Raw genomic sequence first — 18,340 nt, 5'->3', positions numbered from 1 at the left:
GGTCGAAGCCCAAACGGACGCAGGGAGTTGGTTTCTCCATCCCGGTTGTGCTGGGATGGTCGGGGTCACTGAAGGCAGCCCCTTGCACACCTGAACAACCACAGCAGCTTCAGGTGAGGGGAGGAAACCCCCTGAGTTTGGGTTTCTCATCCAAACCATTCCCTGGTCAAGTAACCCCCAGACTGATGAGACTGGAGTGAGCTCCTCGCTGCATCCCTCCCTGAACCCCTCCTCCTCTGCTCGTTTGGGGTGCCCCGAGGCTCCCGGTGGCCCCGGCCCGGCAGGGGAAGGGGCGAGGATGCTGGGGCAGGGTGGGGGGCAGCGGTGGGACAGGACAGGCAGCCCTGTGCCCTGCCGTCACTAGGTGTCTGTGTCGGGCCGGCTCTCGGCACACACAGCGAACCTCCCTCCACCCACCGCCCAATCGCGGCAGAGTTTTGATTTTTTTTTCTTTTTATTTTCTTTTTTTTTCTTTTTTTTTTTTTTTTTTAAAAGAGGCGTTTCTGGCTGAATCCGAAGCTGAGAGAGGCCGAGAGCTCACCCAGAGCTCCGTGCTTCATCCCAGCGCCGTTCCTGCCCGAGCAGGACTCCTGGGTCGCGCTCCCTGGTGCTGTGCTGGGCTGACCTTGGCTGGACACCAGTTGCCCACTGAGCTGCTGCTCCCCAGCTGGGCAGGGAGGGATTAAAAAGAAGGAAAATCCCCCAAACGCGCGGGTCAAGATAAAGGCAGTTTATAAAGTGAAAGGAGAGGGAGCGTGAGCACAAGAAAAGGAAAAAACCCAGAAGGCTGAAATTCTTCGCTTGCCATCCGCAGGCGCTGCCCAGCCCCTTCCCGGCAAGTCAGGTTCGCTCTGCAAGGCAAAAGTTGTAACTCACCAACACCCCCCTTTTCTCCTCCTTTCCCTTTTGTTCTGTACCCGAGCAGGTGTCACCTGGTCTGGAATGTCCCTTTGGCCAGTTTGGGGCTGTCCTGGCCGTGTCCCCTGCCAGGATCCTGCCCACCCCGGAGTGCTGCTGAGGGGATGGTGAAGGGACAGCGCTGCTGCTGTGGGAGCTGTAGGAGCCAGCACTGGAGTGTTCCCAACACCTTCCTAGCTGCCAACACACAACCCAGCACCGCCAGGGCTGCGAGGCACAGAATTAACCCCATCCCAGCCAGACACGCGCGCACAAAGAGCCCCACAGTGCTGCCAGCGGCTGCCTGGGCATCCCAAGGGAAAGGCAAATGCCGCAGGATCCAGGACCTGCAGTTGGGAGAAGAAACATCCGGAGCAAAGCCAAGGCGGAGGCAGCCGCCTGCTCCGTGCCTCGGGCTGCGGAGGAGCCAGCGGGAACCTTTCCTGGGTCTGGGGTGGAAAGCAGGGCAGAAAAGTGATTGGCGCCGGGCCAGGAGAGTGGGCGATTCAAACGCCTCAGGCACACAGTTTAACCTCGCGGAGCTTGAACTTTATTAGCCAAGGAACTCTTGATGTGTCTGAGAGAGGGGGAAGCACGAGGGTAATTTGCGTTGTGGCCTTGCGGGGTAATGGATCCACTGGAGCGGGCTGAGGGGTGGCCACTGGCCAGGACTCCTGGGCTTCGGCTGGAGCTCCGCTTCCACGGTGGCATTGCAGCTCTGGAACCGGAGAGACGGAGGGTGACACGGGCGGCGTGTGCCAGCCCCTCTCCTCCCGGGACAGGCTCCCCAGAAGCACTTCCCCGAAGCAGCAGGGAGCCTGGCTGCCGGCTGCAGCCTCCTACCTGCGCCTACAGCTCTTCCTCACTCCCTTGTCTGTGGAGCAAAAAGCAAAGGTGGCCATTAGGCTGGGCAGCGTGGCCGAGCGGAGAGGAACATGGGCTGGGCGCTGGTCCTGTCAGCTGGCAGGACTGGAACAGGCACCGTGCAATACCCACCTCCTCTTCTTCCTCCCTCCGCAGTGGAACCGCTGGCCTGGGGGCGAGAGGAGCGACTGAGGCTGAGCCTCCCCCCACCCCATCACACCCACCCCTGCACCGCCCAGCCACAGGTTCCTGCTCAAGCTGCCCCGTGATTGCAAATGCTGTCGGTTTCCATGGTTTTCTCCCTAAAATTAGTGGGCACCATCCTTGCAGCAGCTGTGACCGCGGCCACCCTGCATGAAGCGGTGCCGGTACAGAGCCAGGCAGGGTCACAGGGCGCACTTAGCATCGGCTCAGTCTGGGAGCTGCTGAGGTTCGAGCGCTCTGGGAACGCTGGTTCCTCTCTCTGGAAACGTCAGAGTTTTCTCTGCTATTTTTAATGAGTGACCTTCCCTCCGAAGCCCTGGCGCTGGCAGGGAAACACTAAATATTTACGTGGTCTCCCTCCCAACTCGCCCTGTGCTGGGAGCGTGCCTGGATGGAAAGTTCCCAGGCAGCGCCGGGGATAGGCTGTGCCCACCCCTGGTGCTGTGGGGGCAGCGTTGGTGACCCCCAGCCCCCTCCCGGCCAGAGGAGGAGCGCGGAGCAGAGCCCAGGGGTATCAGGCACTTACTGAGGATGATGAGGAGCCCGATCACAAAAGCCACGACGGCGAAGATCAGCCCCCCGTTGCGGATGGTGTCATAGTCTGGGGAGGAGAGCCGGGAGGTGTCAGCCCAGCCCGAGAGTGGGGCTGAGCCCGCAGCACAGAGCCCGTGGCAGAGCGGCAGGGGCTGCCCTCTGTCCCCGTGCCCGCAGCCCCCGGCCTGCCCGGGACACACACTCACCGTAGCTGAACCTGTCCTGGCCCTGCTCGGGCACTTGCTCTGAAAAGAGGAGAAATTGCAGTGAGAGCCACGTCCTCACAATGTGGAGGCGGGAGGGAGCAGGATCCAGGATGGATGCGAGCGAGAGTGCTGGGACTTCCTTGGCACGCAGCTGAGCCAGGACACTCCTGCGTCTCACCCCAAATCCACGGGATGCAGCTGCAGGCTGCATTTGCAGGATGCTCGGGAGCCTTCGAGCTGCAGGGGAAGCTGCAGGCAGGGAGGGACCCAGCTCCACCGCCCTCGGGAAGTGCCGCTGCCCGCAGGACTCTGTCCAAGGGCTCTGTCCCCTCGGTGCACAGGGCTGAACAACCCCTCAGGCTCACACCTCGCACCGGCTGCACCCCAAAACGTCCCTTCCATGTCAGAGAGCTGTCACCGTGCCAGCGCTGCAGCCTTACCTGAGTGCACAGCCCTCTGCTGGGAGCAGTTTGCGAGGAGAAATGGCCCCAAGAAGCCAAAGACCAGCTGGCACCGATGTGCCACAGGGCTGTGGAGCTCTGGGGATCCATCCCCACCTCTGCCCACCCAAAATCCTCATCGAGAGCTTCCCCCGCGGTGGGAGGGACCAGCGCTGCTCCTCGCATGGAGATGTCCCCGTGGAGGCGTCTGTCCTTACCGTCACCCATGGCCTCGGCGTGTCGTCCTGCGGGCGCCTCGCTCTGCGAGTGGGCACCCACGGGAAAGCGCATTAATTGGGAGACAAACCTCATTAAACATTAATGGCCTCGGTGTAATGTTTATCGCAGTCACGAGGGGAGGCACAGGGCTCCCGCCCGCCTTTGGGAAAGAGGGAGGGGAGGGAAGGGGCAGCACCCACCGTTCCAGCCGGTGGGGAGGGCTGGGCACCCCGAGCTGCGTGTCCTCGTCCCAGCCCTTCCTCCCCTTCCCATTGTCAGCCCTGCTGGGCTTCACCTCCTGCGGCGGCTGCGAGCCGAGGGCTGGGCTCAAATACAGGCTGTGACCGCCTTTTGCTGGAGAGGAGCGGGCAGCGCGCCCCGTCCTCCCAGCCTGGCACCGAGGGTGTCCCCTCGGCCGGGTCAGCACCTCCGTGCCAGGGCCGAACCCTCTGGGGGCCCGGCGGCAGCCGGAGATATCCCCGGCGCATCCCTGCCGGCAGTGGGCACCGGGATGCTGCGCCCCTCCCGGGCGGTGCCAGCCCCGGGCCCGGCGGGGCCGGCTGCCAGGAGGGCTGTGCGATCCAGTTTGCTCTAATCTCGCCATCAGCGAGCGGCAGTCACGAGCACAAGCCGATTAACGCCGGGGTGGCCGGGGCGGGGGGGAGCCGGGCCCCAGGGACGCTCTCCTGGGCAGGGCTGCGGAGCGCAGACCCCCGGCCCCGGTGCCAGGGGTGCAGCCAAGCCCCAGGAGGGTGCTGCGGGGTCCCGGCGCTGCTGTCGCTGCTGTCACTGCTGTCACTCACGGCTGTCACGGCGCCCTGGCAGCGCTCAGCATCGCCGGAGCGGCGCGCCAGCAGAGCCCGACACAGCGGCTCCCAAAGCGCCGAGGGACAAAAGTGTCCGCGGCCGCGCCCCCGCGCTCCCTTCCCACGGGCTCCGGCTCTTGCTGAGCTGCACAAGGGAGCACAGGGGGCTCGGCCGGCACAAAGCCCGGCTGCGCTGCCCAGGGCGCTGCCCCTGCCGCCCTGGCCCCAGCCGGGCCACAATGGGATGCCGTGGGAAGCTGCCAGGCTGCCCTGGGAACGCCACGGCCCTCGAGACAACGCAGGCAGGCACCGATAGAAACGATATTTTATTCCTTTCCCCTTAGGTCACAGCACAGAGCACACCAGCCCTCCAGCACAGCAGCACACTCGCCTATTTAAAAGGAGACACAATAGCTCAGTTTATTTTACAACAGTCAGGGTTTGGCCATTTTACACACCACAGGGAGCTCTTTGTTTCGTGGTAACACCGACGGCACACTAGGGACAGCACGGGCACTCCGACGGGACACACACCGTGACACTCAGGGGCCGGCCCGGGGGTCTGCTCTGCCCGGGGCTCTCTGCAGCAGCCAGGACCGAGGGAAGGGACACAACACCAGATTCACAGTCCCTCTGCCTGGCACAGTTGGGACAGAGCTTCCCGGTGCCACCAAGCGATGCCAAACATGCAAGGACACAGCCCACGCTGAGGCAGGGCCACCACAGTGGGATGGACACAGCAGAAACTCCTCTCAAAACCATCCTGGAGGACAAAACCCCCTTCACGGTGTGGGGATGGCACCTGACGTGAAGTTCTGGGGACCCCCCACTGCTGTCCCCACCCAAGCGGGCAGTCTCTAGCCCCAGCCAAGGTTTTGTCTGCCCATGGACTTGGGGAAGAGCCAAAAATCACAGGTTTGTCTCTGACCCATGAGGGGACACAGGGTGATGATGGTCTCTGGGCTCAGCACATTGTCACACTGCGAGCTCAGGTGTGCAAAAGCCCCGACTCAGTGCCACTCACTGCTGCTCCTCGGGGAGAGGGGACAGCTGGCACTGGGGGTGACATGGAACCACCACGGGACAACACACAGCACTGACACGGGTGGCACAGGGAGCGACAAGGCGTCAGGAGGGGCAGGGAGCACCAGGAGGAGACGCTGCTGCCCCTTCCCTGCCGGAGACAAGCACGGACAGGATCTCTGTTTCTCTTTAGCCCTCAGACTGTGTCCCCCACCCAGCTCTGGCTGGCGGCAGGAGCTGGTTTGTGCTGGTTACTGAGGTCACGGCTGTGCTGCTGCCCTCATCCACAGTGTCACCATGCTGGGGACCTCACGGGCTTCTCTGCCACCACAGCCTTGCCTCACACAGCGTCCCGCAGGTTTAACCAGGGACAGAAACGGGGACTGCCAAGCAGGAGAGGCAGGAGAGCTCCCTTCAGCCTTGAATCCAGCACCCCAGTGACCCCAGCGAGGAGGGTTGAGCCATGGGATGTCCCTGCCTGACTCACTCCCCACCATGGCTGTTTTCAGGCTGGGGACATGCAGGGGGTTATTGCTGAAATGGGGACGGGTGGTCCTGAAATGGCTGGGCAGGTCCCCAGGGCACTGCAGGTCCCCAAGCCGTGGATCCCTGTCCCACAGCCCACACTCCCTGTTCCCAAGCTTGGAGGGCAGCCCAAAGGGCAGCAGCCTGCCAGTCCTACAGAGCCCAAACCACACGCACAGCACGAGAAAGGTGAAGAGAAAGTCACGATTACAACATCAGCAACAACTAGCCCTAGAGGTAATGATCATCTCACAGCAACATTACACACCACGGGAGGCAGAGAGGACGGTGAGCGGAGTTTAGTCGGGTTAGGAAACAGAGAACCGGTGCTGGAGCACAGAGGGGGACACAGACACGGCAGCTCCGCGTCTCCTGAGAGGGACCTGCTGCTGGGCTTTCAGTTTCCTCGCAGGCCGCGGCCATCTGCGCTCCGAGCATCTGTCCTCGGGTCTCTGGCTCTGCGTGGGGAGCAGAGCAGTGGGTCAGGCTTTCCCCTCACAGGGGATGTGTGGGTTTGTGGCACAAACTGCCAGCATGAGCTCCAAAGCAGCCCAGGAGGCTGGGGAGCTCAGAGCAGGACACCCCCAGGGCTTCACACCCAGCTTTCTGAACACCCTAAAACCCCTCAGGGGTGGGGGAGCACAAGAGAAGGAAGTGCAATACAAGGGAAAATCCAGACAGATGCTTCCTTTTCCTGCTGGGCTGCCTGTGGACACTCAGGACCTCACCAGCACTGAGTTTCCTTGCTGTGGACCCCACCAGTGCTCACCCCCACCCCATCCCAGGGATGCAGAGCTGGCCAGTCCCTCTGGTGTGCTCAGAGCCCCTCAGTCACCCCCACACACAGCCCCAGCTGTCCCCCCCATCCTGATGCTCCCACCCAGCCTGGCCTGGGACTCACAGCATTGGCTCCTGCTCAGTTCTCTGCTTTCTGTGCCACCGTTGCTGCAAAGGGAAGAGCGGAGGAGTTTGTGGTGCCAGCCCTGCACTGTCACTGTCACTGTGAGGGGCAGTGACATGGGGCAGTGACATGGGGCAGTGACACGGGGACTGCAGCACGGTGACCTTACCGTTCGAGGTGATCAGGTTCTCTGCCTGAGCCTCCTCGTCCCCTGGAGCCCTGCAAGGAGAGGAGCATGGTGAGGGCAGCTGTGCCCCATCCTGGGGGTGGGAAGGCTGGGAAGGTGCACTGGGAGCAGGCAGAGCTGCTCCCCCAAATTTGGGCACCCCAAAGGGACACCCAGAGAGTGCAGCAGCGTCAGCTGTGAGAGGGAGCCTGGGAGGATCGCAGCAGAGGGGCTGTTCCTCACCAGACCACCCTCACTCACCTGGGCTTCTGCTTGAAACTGCACCTGCACCTCCTGCCTGCAAGGGGAGAGAAACTGTGAGCACGGCCAGAAGGGGATGAGACCTTTCCCAGTGCCCTCCCAGCACAGGAACAGCCCCTGCTGCCCCAGCCTGCCAGCCCAGCACCCACCACATCCCCAACTTACTGAGGATGAGGAGAATGCCCACGGTGAACAGGACCACGGCAAACACCAGCCCGCCGATCCTCAGGCTCTGGTAATCTGGGAGGGGAGACACAGGGCTCATTGCTGCTGGGGCCAGGGGAGGGGGCGGCTCTTTCACTACCCACGGCACACCCACACCCACCCCCACGCTCACCCATGCTCACTCACCATAGTTAAAGGGATCCTCCTCCTCCTTCTCCGGGGTGGCCACTGGAAATGAGCAGACAAGGGGGTGTGAGGTGAGGGAGCCCCTGGCTGAGCCCTGGCAGCTCCCCACAAACTCTGGGGCTCTGGGCTCTCATGGCTGCTGCCCCACGACCCACTGCAGCCCCCTTGGGTCTGTCTGGAGGCTGGGGATCCCCAGGCTATCCTGAGGTGGGTGTGGGAAGCACCGGGCACCTACCGTCTGCCAGGGCCGCTGGCACCAGCAGGGAGCACAGGAAGATGAGCACTGCCTCCATGGCCACTGTGAGAGAGGGGAAAAGAGGGTGTCAGCACCCAGATACCCCAGGGAGGGCACTGGGACAAGGCCAGGGGGCTCGAGGGAGCTCCAGATGACCCATGGCTGGCTGTGTGGGCAGGCAGGGCCAGCACATGCCATGGGAGAAGGAGCCAGGCTGCTCCTAGGAAACACCCAGGGCACCTGGTGCCATCACTGCGCCCAGCCCAGCAGTTCAAAGGCAGGAAGGGAAGGGTTTCAGCACCAGACATACTTTTATTGTGGGGTTCTGTGATGTATTTTTGACCATCTCCACTTGGCATAAACCTCAGTGCAGTATCGAGTTTGCTCTGCAGGCAGTGGGGCCAACACCTCAACCCTGGGCATCCCTGGCAGCGCTGTCCAAAGGCTCCTGGAGCTCTGGCAGCCTCGTGCCCCTTCCCTGGGGAGCCTGGGCAGTGCCAGCACCCTCTGGGGGAAGAACCTTTCCCTAATATTCAACCCAAACCTCCACAGAGACAAAAAAAAAAAAATGAGGCTGGATTTACAGTTACCCTAGTTTGCTAAAAAACTCAAGCCTAAATCCCACTGTCTTTGGGAGAAGTTGGCATAACTTAACCCGTTTGCTGAATATTTCCAGCCTCCTAAACTGGGACAGACTCCATTCGCACTTGGGATTATTTTTTTAATGTGGTGCGTTTCAATTAAAAACTTTCTGAAGAAGATATAAGAGACACCACAGAAGAAGAGGCAAGAAGAACAATTTTAGTTTGCTTTTTCTACATCTGTTCTTAGAAGTTCATTGGTTTTGAGCATCCCAGGGCTCCTCTCAGCAGGGCACTGCACGACACCAGGCCATCAGCCCCTGGCCCGGCTCCTGATGATGATTTGTCCCAATTAGCATCGCAATTACACTCCTGCAATGAGGCCAGCGGCCCTGGTGGGACGTGAGCTCAAAGACACTCTTGCCCTCCGGGGTCCCTGCAGCATCAAGGAGAGACCAGAAATAATCTCAGTGTCCCCTCCCAGCGGAGCCTGTCCCTGTCCCTTCCCTGGGAACACCTCAGACCTTTCTCCTGGGTGTGAGGACGCTGTGGCCGGGCTGTGACGCTCCCTGCCAGCTCGGGCAGGGGGAATGTCCCAGCTGCATTTGGGATGGGCACCTTTGCCTCTGAGACCAAGCTGGAAGGCAGGGCATTGCTACCCACAACCTGCCACCAGCATCCCTTCTCCAGCTCCCAGGGGACACCAGGGGACACCAGGGGACACCAGGGGACAGGGGAGAGCTGCTCCCTGTCCTGCCAGCTCCCTGTGTGGGGCTCTGCTGCTGCTGTCAGCGGTGCCAGCCCGTGCCCCGTGTGTGGCCATACATGGCTGGGAGCACAGAGAGGGCTCGCTGCTGCCAGCGGGGTTATCGGGAGCCCCGAGAGCGCCGAGTGCCACAGAGCTGCTGCAGCTGCTGCTCTGGATTAGTGCCGATAAGGAAGGGGCCCTCGACACAGCAGGAATTCAGCTCGCTGGCGGATGCAGAGCCCGGCGTGCTGCTCTTCAGCCCCTCCAGAGCCTGACCTGATTCCGAGGCACCGTCCATCGCAGCCCAGCCCTGCTGCCAGCCACGGGGGAGGCAGCTCAGCTGCCCCAGGCTGGCTCCCTGGGACACTGAGGTCCCCCCCACACCCTGTCACGGCCCCTTCTCCCAGTTTGTGCTCCACGCTCCCAGTTTGTGCACACATGCAGCAGGCTCAGCAATGCCCACCAGTGCTGGCCCCAGCAGCGCTTGGCTCTGTGGCCTCTCCCAGTGCTGCCCTTGGGGCCAGCTTCCATTTCACCCACAGAGGAGGCAGCCCCGGGCCCACCACCGTTCCCAGAAGCCGCCTTGTTCACCACAGCAAGCCCAGGATAACTCCCACCCCTCCCTCCCTCCCCTTCCATGGTTTGCCATTCCGAAGGCGATGTGTTTACCCGAACACTGGAGGGTTTCATCCCCCTCTGCTGCAGCTGCTGGGCCATTGTGAGCACCAGAGTGTGCCCAGACAAACCCCCTCGTTTGCTGAGATGCAGATTTTGGGGTAATTACCAGGTCTTAGAAGCACACACAAAGAACCCACAGCTGGTGACACAGTCACTTCGAGCTGCACACGTCCTTTCTCTCACGTTCTTTATCTCTTCACCACGAGGCTGCAGAATCAGTCATTTTAGCCCTGCGAGGGCTCAGTGTGTGCACAAGGGCTGTGACCCAGCTCACGCTCTCGTGCCGTGATCAATATTAATATATCGTATTTCTCAAACAAATCATTCATCAGATTTTTACTGTTTTGCTGCTGTTTTCTTGCTACTGAATCATTCCCTGAAGAACACAATCAGGGAATTTTGCATCATTCCCTGCCCTGAGCCCCTCCACGTGGCGCTGGGCCCTGCCCAGCCACACACACACCCTCCAACCCTTTGCTCAGAGTTTGGCTTCTCGCACGTAGCGCGGCAGAGTTCACTGCTGGGCCGAGCCAAGCACGCAGCACACATATGCTCTTTGTTTTTCTATCTCAGTTCCTAGAATTCACACACTTCCGCGCGCTCAAACTTATCTCCGCACGGGTGAGCCGCCAGGATTGGCAGTGTCCCTGCTCCGAAGGCAAACACGGCGCTCTGCAGTGCAAACGAGCCCAGCTCTCCTCCAAGGAAGCATATGCCTTGCAAAGAGCCACAGGTTTTTTTGGGTTGCTCCAAGCTGGCCCACCCACTTCTTCCTGAAGCTGAAATAAAGTGAGAAGAGCGAGCACTGCCGAGGGTTTGCCATTCTCCCCGCTCCTGCCTTCCCCCGTGCTGAACCCAGCTGTGCCTTGGCACAGGAGAGGAGAGGAAATCCAGCAGCTGCCACGTCCCACAGCCCAAATCTCTCCCTGTTTTCTCCCCACTGGTGACACAAAGTTTGGAGTCACCACCCCGGACACCACAGGCAGTGGCAGTGCCTGTGACTCGCACCAAAACATGAGGGTTTCCTGTTAAAAAAACACGGAGAGAGGCGGAGCGGCACAGGAGCCGAGCAGCAGCGTCCAGAACTCCCCTTCCCTCTCATCCCAGCTCAACCTGCTGCCTTGTGATGGAACCCAGGTATCCTCCCAACATCCCTACCTCCAGAGAAGAGCCGGAGGTAGGAGGAGGCAGCAGGAATTTGTGAGAGGCTCAGGGGGAGGAAGCAGCGACACAGAGTGAGGAAGTAGATGGAGTTTGCTGTTTTCTGGGAGGATGTGGATGGGAGTGGGTTGGGGGATTAACCCCGAGCTGCCAGAGCCATCCAGGGCTGCACCTGCCCCATGGTGAGGGGCATCCCCCTGCCCAGCGCAGCCAGCAGCAAGGCAGGGTGACAGAGGCAGGGTGACAGCGGCAGGGTGACAGAGGCAGGGTGACAGCGGCAGGGTGACAGAGGCAGGGTGACAGCGGCAGGGCCACCCTGGCACAGGAGCTGGAAGCCACCCGCGCCCACGCGAGCCGGCCGGATGATTCACAGCCCCGGCACCGCCCTGCCACGAGCACAGCCAACACTCCCTCCATGCAGAGCACAGCCACAGCTCCTCCTCAGCCTCTTCCTCCTGGATAATCCCTCCTCACCCATTTCCACACCACTGGCTTGGTGTGTGTGCGTGCACGGAGCCCGGGCGAGGGAGAGGAGGGGGCAAAGCCGGGCAGACAGACCCAGTCTCTCCTGCCTGGCTCAGCTCTCTGCAGCACAGCAAATCCTGCCAGAGCAAGGCAGGTAAATTCGTTTTGCTGTTGGATCTCCAAGTCCCCTTTTCCTTTTCATTGTTTTGCATAGATCTGCCCTGTCAAGTCTCAGCCATCACAGAGCAATTCCGGGCAGCCTCCGCCTTCCGTCAGGAGTCCTCAGGGCATCTCCCGAAGATCAGACCTAGTTAAAATCTCTGGTTTCTGTGCAAAGCCCCCCAGACCGTGACAGCAGCGCTCCGTTGCCCTGGGCGTTTAGAAGCGTGCATGTGTGAATGGACATTTCCAGCTCTGCATAGATGGGCTCTTCTGCCATTTCACGTCAGCATCAATCTGGCTATTAATGTGCCTGTTGTTGTGCCTCGTGCTTCTAAATGAGAGAGGAGAGGAGATTTCCAGCCCTCGCCATTCTGGTATGGATGGCCCTTCCCAAATCCAGTGCTGATTCAGAGGCTGACTGGATGGGAGACACAAACCTGGCTTTACTACAGCCTCATTGTCTCTTTTGCTGGTTTGGGGTGTCTCTGAGCGCACCATCCCTCTCACCTGTACCCCAGAATTCCACTTGGCTGCTGCAGGGCTTCTTCCAGCCTCATGGAACTGACCCTAAACCTCAGGAGGAGCCTCAGCCAAGACTGTCCAGCCATGTGTGGCTCAGCACAGTCCCCAACCCCCCGATGGCACCCCAAAGAGGCAGCGAGGCCAATCCTTCACTGGAGCAAACCTCCAGTGCAAACCCTGCTGGGCTGAAGGCTGCCTGGCCAGGGAACCCAGCCTGGGTAATCATCACCACCACCTCCCACAGGAGTCTGCTGCTCCTGATCCCTCCTTATTTGATTAACAGATAACCAGGGGCTGTAAACCTCACCGTGCACCTGCCTGGACCGTCCCATCCTCCCTCCACACCCTTGTTTGGCCACACATCGGCTGAATGAGGCCAGGCTCTGCAGGGGCATCAGCCACCAGAATCCCACAGGTGAGACAAAGGAGAGGTTCCCTGGAGGATCCTGGTGGTGAGAGTACCCCAGATGATCAGAACACCCTGACAGAGCAGCATGGAGGAAGCTGTTTGAGGCTCCTGAGTGTGGCGGGTACCACAGCACTGCCACGCTCCGCAGCACATCAGAGCAGACATTTTCTCCCTTCTCTCCTCTGCTGTCACCATCAGCTGCAACCACGAGGCAGACAGCAGTGCCCAGCAACACGGCTTTTGTCCCCACTAACACTGCCCCAGGCACAGAGTGATGGGCAGGTGGTCCCTGGGTGGGACAGGACAGGACAGGACAGCTCCAAGCTGCCAGTGCCAGCCGTGCCTTCTCCATGCTCAGGGACACAACAGCTGCAGAGCTCAGCAGCCTCTTTACAAACACACAAACAGCCTGAAAGGCAAACACAGGGGAACAGCTGGCCACAGAGCTGCTGGTTTGCTGTGCCAGGGAGTGCCCTTCATACCTGGCAAAGCCGTGGCTCTCCCACCATGCTTTACCTGAATGGGTACGTTGAGACAAAGCAGATAAAATTTCCAGGTGAGCGTGAGCCAGGAGGCTGATCCACACCTTGCAGGCACAGGATATCCTCCAGCAGGTCCCAAACACGCTCTAACAGGTGGCCTGGCTTGGCAGCCATGGCACTTCATGCTGGCAGCTCTCCACTCCGCCTTGCAACCATGGTCCAGTTGTGCATGAGCAGGGATTCTCCGGGTTTGTCTTTGTTTCAAACTGGGAGCAAAACCACCCAGCGGGAGTGAAAATCCCAACGGGACCCAGCAGCATCTTGGAGCGCTGCGGGCTTGCCAAAATGGGTGCTCCATTCTAATCCACACACGGCTTTCCCCGAGAGGCTGCTCCTTCACGCTGCTTATTCACATCCACACAAACCACCTGTCACTTTCCCTCCCACAGAAATATCCCTGCGAGATCCAAGTTCCACCACATGGACTCCAAAATCCGTTTCTTTGGAAGCATTAATTACACACCCCGAGAGACACGCTCTTCCCTTCCTCCGTACGCCTTCCCGGGATGAGGCGCTCGGCTGTTTACGCACGGTGTTACTACAATATTGAACAGCAGGAGCCAGAGCGCTGCCAAGGGCTGCGAGAGAGGGATCCCCCGGCTCCCCGGGATGCCCCCGCTCCCGGGATCCCCCCGCTCCGCACAGCCCCGCCAGCCTGCGGAGCCCCGGCCGCGCTCGGGGTCTCCCCGCGGTGGTCTCGGGTGGGGCCCGCGGGGCATCCTCCCCAGCACGGGGGGCTGGTAACCAGGCAACGCTGGGATGAGGGAAAGCGCGGTACCCGCCGTTGCCATGGCAGCCGCCGGGGCCGGGATGCGGGCGGGTCGGGGCGAGGGGCGATGCCCCGGGGCAGCGGGGCGGGGTCCGGGCCGCCTCCCCAGGGGGAGCGGGCTGGGGCTCGGTACCGCACCCCGGTACCGGGGCACGGAGCCCCGAGCGGGCACCCCGAGCCGCGAGCTGCCGGGAGGAGCCCGAGCCCCCCGAGCCCCCCGATCCCTCCCTTCCTCCCCAGCGGCCCCCCGAGACCCCTCTGCGGCCGGACCCACCTGAGCTGGCCGGGCGGAGCCGGGCAGAGCCGGGCTGGCCCCGCGGCTCCGGGGGTGCCGGGGGAGCGGAGCGGAGCGCGGAGCGGGGCTGCCGCACAAAGGGGAGCGGGCGGGCGGGGCGGGGGCGGCGCCTGCGGGGCGGGGGGCGCGGGCAGCGGCGGGGGCGCGGCCAGCACGGCCCGGCCCCCGGCGGCTCCCAGATCCCCCCAGAGGAAGGCACGGGGATACTCAGGGGGATGGAGCCCCCCTGCTCCGGAGGCCGCTGAGGGTGTCCAGCCTGGAGAAGAGAAGCTCCAGGGAGAGCTTAGAGCCCCTTGCAGCGCCTAAAGGGACTCCAAGAGACCTGGAGACGGACTTTGGACAAGGGACGGATTGGAGACACAAGAGGGAATTTCTGGCTTCCACTGCCAGAGGGCAGGGTTGGATGGGATGTGGGGAAGAAATTCTTCCCTATGTGGGCGGCGAGGCTCTGGCACAGGGTGCCCAGAGAAGCTGTGGCTGCCCCATCCCTGGAAGTGTCCAAGGCCAAGTTGGATGGGGCTTGGAGCAAGCTGGGATAGTGGAAGGTGTGTCAGAGATTTGGAACGATGGCCCTGAAGATCCCTTCCAACCCAAACCATTGAGGTGTGGAGGGGAAACGCTCCCCTGGCTGTGACACGTCCCTCCCCACAGCCTGGACTCTGCCCTGAGCTGTGCTCCGGCGTGGGGGGAACGAGGAACAGACCGGGAGCTCCTCTGGGACCAGCAGAAAACACACAGAGATAAGTTGGCAAACAGAAGCCCTGCTGTTCTGCTGCTCCTGGGAGCTGGGAAAGGGACTGGCAGGCTGCCAGGCAGGTGGCCAGCTGACGGGGCATCAGTCACATCACTCAGGGACTCTCAGGGTCCACCCAGGGCAGGGTGGGCAGCATGGCCACTTCCAGCCTGGCCTGGCTCAGTTTCAGGCACAGCCAGGACCTGGTACCTGCATTGCCTGCCCTGAATCCACCAGCATTTGGCAGCTGCAGGAAGCCAGACCCTTTGGGGGTTACCCAGAGCAGGTCAGGAACCAGGACACGCTTCAGCCAGCCAGGGCAAAACGCTGTGTGACAGAAGGGCTGGACAAAAAGCCCTGTGGAAAGCTCTGGAAGCGCTGTCACAGAGCTTTGTGGCAAGCCCCAGTTCGCTCCCATCAGACAGCCAGGCGTGTTGGGAGGAGCAGGATGGGCAGATCCTTGTTCAGCTCAGGATGTCAGATGGGAACAGGGTGCTGGGGGCACTGCCAGGCAGTAGCTGAGAGCCATGGGCACCACTCCATCCTGGGACTGGCAAACCTCTGCCTGCCTGCCTCCTGCTGCTGCCCTGGAAAGCCATTTCTTCTTGGAAAAACACCTCAGCAATGCTGTCACCACCGGGCTGGCTCATCCCCTGTTAACTCCAATGCATCTGAGATAGAAATCAGGCAGTGACGGCACCGTTCCACAGCCATCTCCCAGCTTCCAGTAAAACATAAAAAGAAAATAAACCAGCACTGGCATTTCAAGGCAATTATTCAAAGGGTCAAGAGATACAGACCAACACTGAGGAGCTGGAAAACATCAAGTCCCTCTAATGCATAAGGATAACAGGATAAGGCTGTCAGTTGCCCTGCAGGGAGGGAGGCAGGGATCAAGCCTTTATAATCAAGTTTTGGGCTCCTCTGACCTTATCTGCTGCTCGGCTGTCATTGTCCACAGCACACAGTAAAACATTCAGGTGTGACCATGCCCTGGGGGCTGCAGTGAGCACGGCAGGGCTCTGCAGAGCCCTAAACACAGATGCCCCATGCAGCAGCAGCCAGGACACAGCTGGATGTGGCTGGATCTGCTCTGTGCTCTCCTTCCCTTGGTTCTTTATCTACAAATTCCCAAGGAGCTGCCCAAAGTGAATAGAATCAAAAAAATCAGCAGCAAATATGTTTTTTTTTCCCTGTGCAAACTCAGGTAGAATAGAGCCCCCAGTGAGAATGTGGGAAGGGAAGAGGAAAAGCAGCTCCAGCAGGCGCTCATGGTAAACATCTGCTCCCCAGAGCTGTGCTGCTGGAGAGGCTGTACCGAGCTCCAACTTCTTTTGTGGAGAAACTGGGACAAAAGTAATGCAGAGGCCAGGCAGGATCTGTGTTAGCAACAGGGCTGGGCTGCTCTCCTCAGCTATCTGAGAGAGAACAGGAGCTTTGCCTGCTCCAGCAGAGCATGATTTCATCTGAGCCTGTGTCCCTTACCCTGGAGCAGGCGTCTCCTCCCCGTGGGCTTGGGGCAGGAACGGATCCACTTCTCCAGAACTTTCCCCTCCGATTTTAAGGTCACTCTCTGTAATGCCAACCTTGGAAATTTCCTGTTCAGTGGCAAGGCAGCCCTTGGCCCCATCAGGGAGAGCGGAGCAGTGACAAAAGCTGTGTGTAGCCATAAGGCTGCGTTTACCCCAATAACATCATTTTCCATCAGGTCCAAGTCATTCCTTGTGCCCTGGATCCCTGCAGGAGTGGGGATGGAGCCGAGGCTCCTGCACTGCCCCGTCAAGCACAGCTCCAGCTGAAGTCCAGCGACTCCGTGCCAAGCGATGATGTTACTGACCATGGAAAGGAACCAATCCCCAACTGGAGGAAAAGCATTTTTGCAGAGAAACATCATCGCTGAAACCCTATAAACAAATCTGTTTTGACACAGCAGAACAAAGAGCTATAAAAGGAGAGATCGAGAAAACCACCGCTAATGGGCGGTAATTCACGTGGTGCCTGCCAGGCTGTATTTTTGTAATTTGTATCCCCCTGGGATGCTGGCCTACGATTTCCAGAGCACAGAGGAACTTGGGAACAGCCCAGCCAGATGTGCTCAGCACCCCTTGTCTCGGAAGATGCTCTGGAGCAGGACACTGAGCAAGCAAAGGGCTTTACAAGAGCCACAGGTGATGGTCTGGGCTGTCCCAGGAGCTCCTCGGGGCTGGGCTGGCACCCACCAGACTCTGCTCTCCCAGGAGTGGAGGCAAGGCAGTGTCCAGGGCGTCTGTTTTGTCTGCACGGTGTTTGGGAAGAGCACGACAGCCGTGGCCAGGCTTCACGGGAAAATAATCACTCCTAATCTGCTTAGAAAACTTCATCCCTTGGGAAAACACAGCATACCTGCCTGTGGGCCTGGGGGGGTGACACTGCTGGCTGGCAGGTTTAGAAGAAATAAATTAAATCTGTATTAGGGACTGAAAGCATTTCTCTGTTGGGAGAGACTTTCAGAGGAGCAATAACCCCTGAGGAGGAGAAACCCACAGCAGAGGAGAAGGTCCCACATGTGCTGAAATGTTACCATGACTGGTCCCAGGAACACAGCTCCAGCAAGATCAGCTCCTACTGGGTTCCAATTTTTGGGTTATTCCTTCTCAAAAGATCAATTTCTCCAGCAATAAACCACTATGAGCTGCTGCTTCACTCTGACTTATCCACAGAAACCCCCAGATCGCCTCTGGACAAACATAAGCTGGGTCTGTGATTTAACGGAATTCCCACTTTAACCAGACCAAAACAAAACAGGGAAGTCAGGGGCCCGTCTCTAACTCAAGCTGCTGCTTCTGTTTGTGGAAATCGTGTTGCAATCGTGGCCTCGGGGCAGTGACTGCAGCACCTCAGCCTCAGTGTGTGTGGGGCAGAGCCCCCCACTCCTCCTGGGATTCAGCAGGGTGCCCGAGGCTCTTGTCACACGTTCTGAAGTGGGAACAGCCCCCTGGGCCCTGCACACTCCGTCCTTCACGGGCAGCCCCTGTGTCCGTGGGAGGTTTCTGGGCTGCAGCTCTGCAAAGGGATTTGAGGTCAGGCTGATTTGGTGCTGCCCGAGGAGCACCGGCTCCCTCCCTTTGTTTGGGTTCAGCTCCGGGGCAGCCAGGCAGCGCTGCTCCAAGTGCAGGAGAAGCGCAGCACAGCCAGGAGCTCAGCCAGCCCTTCCCGGCAGCGGGCAGGTGCAGCCCCGCTGCCAGGGACAGGCAGGTGCTTTCTGCACACCCAGAACCGGAGCTGACACGCTCTCCCAAAATCCCAACACAAACCACAACCTTTTCTAGGGGAAGTGGTCAGTGCTAGGACGTTCCCAGCACCTGAGCAACCTAAAACATCGCTTTTCTCCCAGCCACGAGCAGTGACGGGCAGGAAGGGCCACTCCATCACAAGCCCCGCACGCCCGCTCCCCAGGGATCCTCGGCACATCGCTGCTTTCCTTTCCAGCCCATCCCAAAGAGCCATCTCCACGTGGGGCGCTACCAAAACATTTATTACAAGAGTGCGGGGTGGCCAGGCTCCAAAGGACGCTCCTGCAGCTGACCACAGGGCTGGGGAGGGGAGCAGGCAGCCTCTGCTCGCCCTGGGGATCTCCTTGTGCGCCCCAGCATCCCCCCAGGAG

At 60.3% G+C, this 18,340-nt stretch overlaps 2 protein-coding genes across 3 annotated transcripts; both read right to left on the bottom strand.

Moving 5' to 3' along the window:
- Positions 1-715: 715 nt before the first annotated feature.
- FXYD2 (FXYD domain containing ion transport regulator 2) lies at positions 716-3,480 on the bottom strand. The gene is made up of 6 exons (XM_058857092.1): positions 3,364-3,480; positions 2,706-2,744; positions 2,492-2,566; positions 1,894-1,930; positions 1,741-1,771; positions 716-1,615 (listed from the first exon to the last, which is right to left on the bottom strand). Exons 1-5 carry the CDS (start codon positions 3,455-3,457, stop codon positions 1,747-1,749), a joined length of 270 nt encoding a protein of 89 aa, XP_058713075.1. The 5' UTR covers positions 3,458-3,480; the 3' UTR covers positions 716-1,615; positions 1,741-1,746.
- A 998-nt stretch (positions 3,481-4,478) lies between these two features.
- Positions 4,479-14,066, bottom strand: FXYD6 (FXYD domain containing ion transport regulator 6). 2 transcript variants are annotated; one of them, XM_058857091.1, is made up of 8 exons: positions 13,944-14,066; positions 7,633-7,695; positions 7,398-7,439; positions 7,212-7,286; positions 7,047-7,083; positions 6,789-6,838; positions 6,620-6,663; positions 4,479-6,176 (listed from the first exon to the last, which is right to left on the bottom strand). In XM_058857091.1, exons 2-7 carry the CDS (start codon positions 7,688-7,690, stop codon positions 6,635-6,637), a joined length of 291 nt encoding a protein of 96 aa, XP_058713074.1. In that variant the 5' UTR covers positions 7,691-7,695; positions 13,944-14,066; the 3' UTR covers positions 4,479-6,176; positions 6,620-6,634. The 2 variants fall into 2 exon arrangements, with proteins under 2 accessions (XP_058713074.1, XP_058713073.1); XM_058857090.1 differs by lacking the exon at positions 13,944-14,066 and adding an exon at positions 7,943-8,179.
- Positions 14,067-18,340: the final 4,274 nt, after the last annotated feature.

Source organism: Poecile atricapillus, chromosome 25 (assembly GCF_030490865.1).
Source record: "Poecile atricapillus isolate bPoeAtr1 chromosome 25, bPoeAtr1.hap1, whole genome shotgun sequence".
NCBI classification, from domain to species: domain Eukaryota; kingdom Metazoa; phylum Chordata; class Aves; order Passeriformes; family Paridae; genus Poecile; species Poecile atricapillus.
This window is presented reverse-complemented; position numbering and strand designations above follow the sequence as displayed.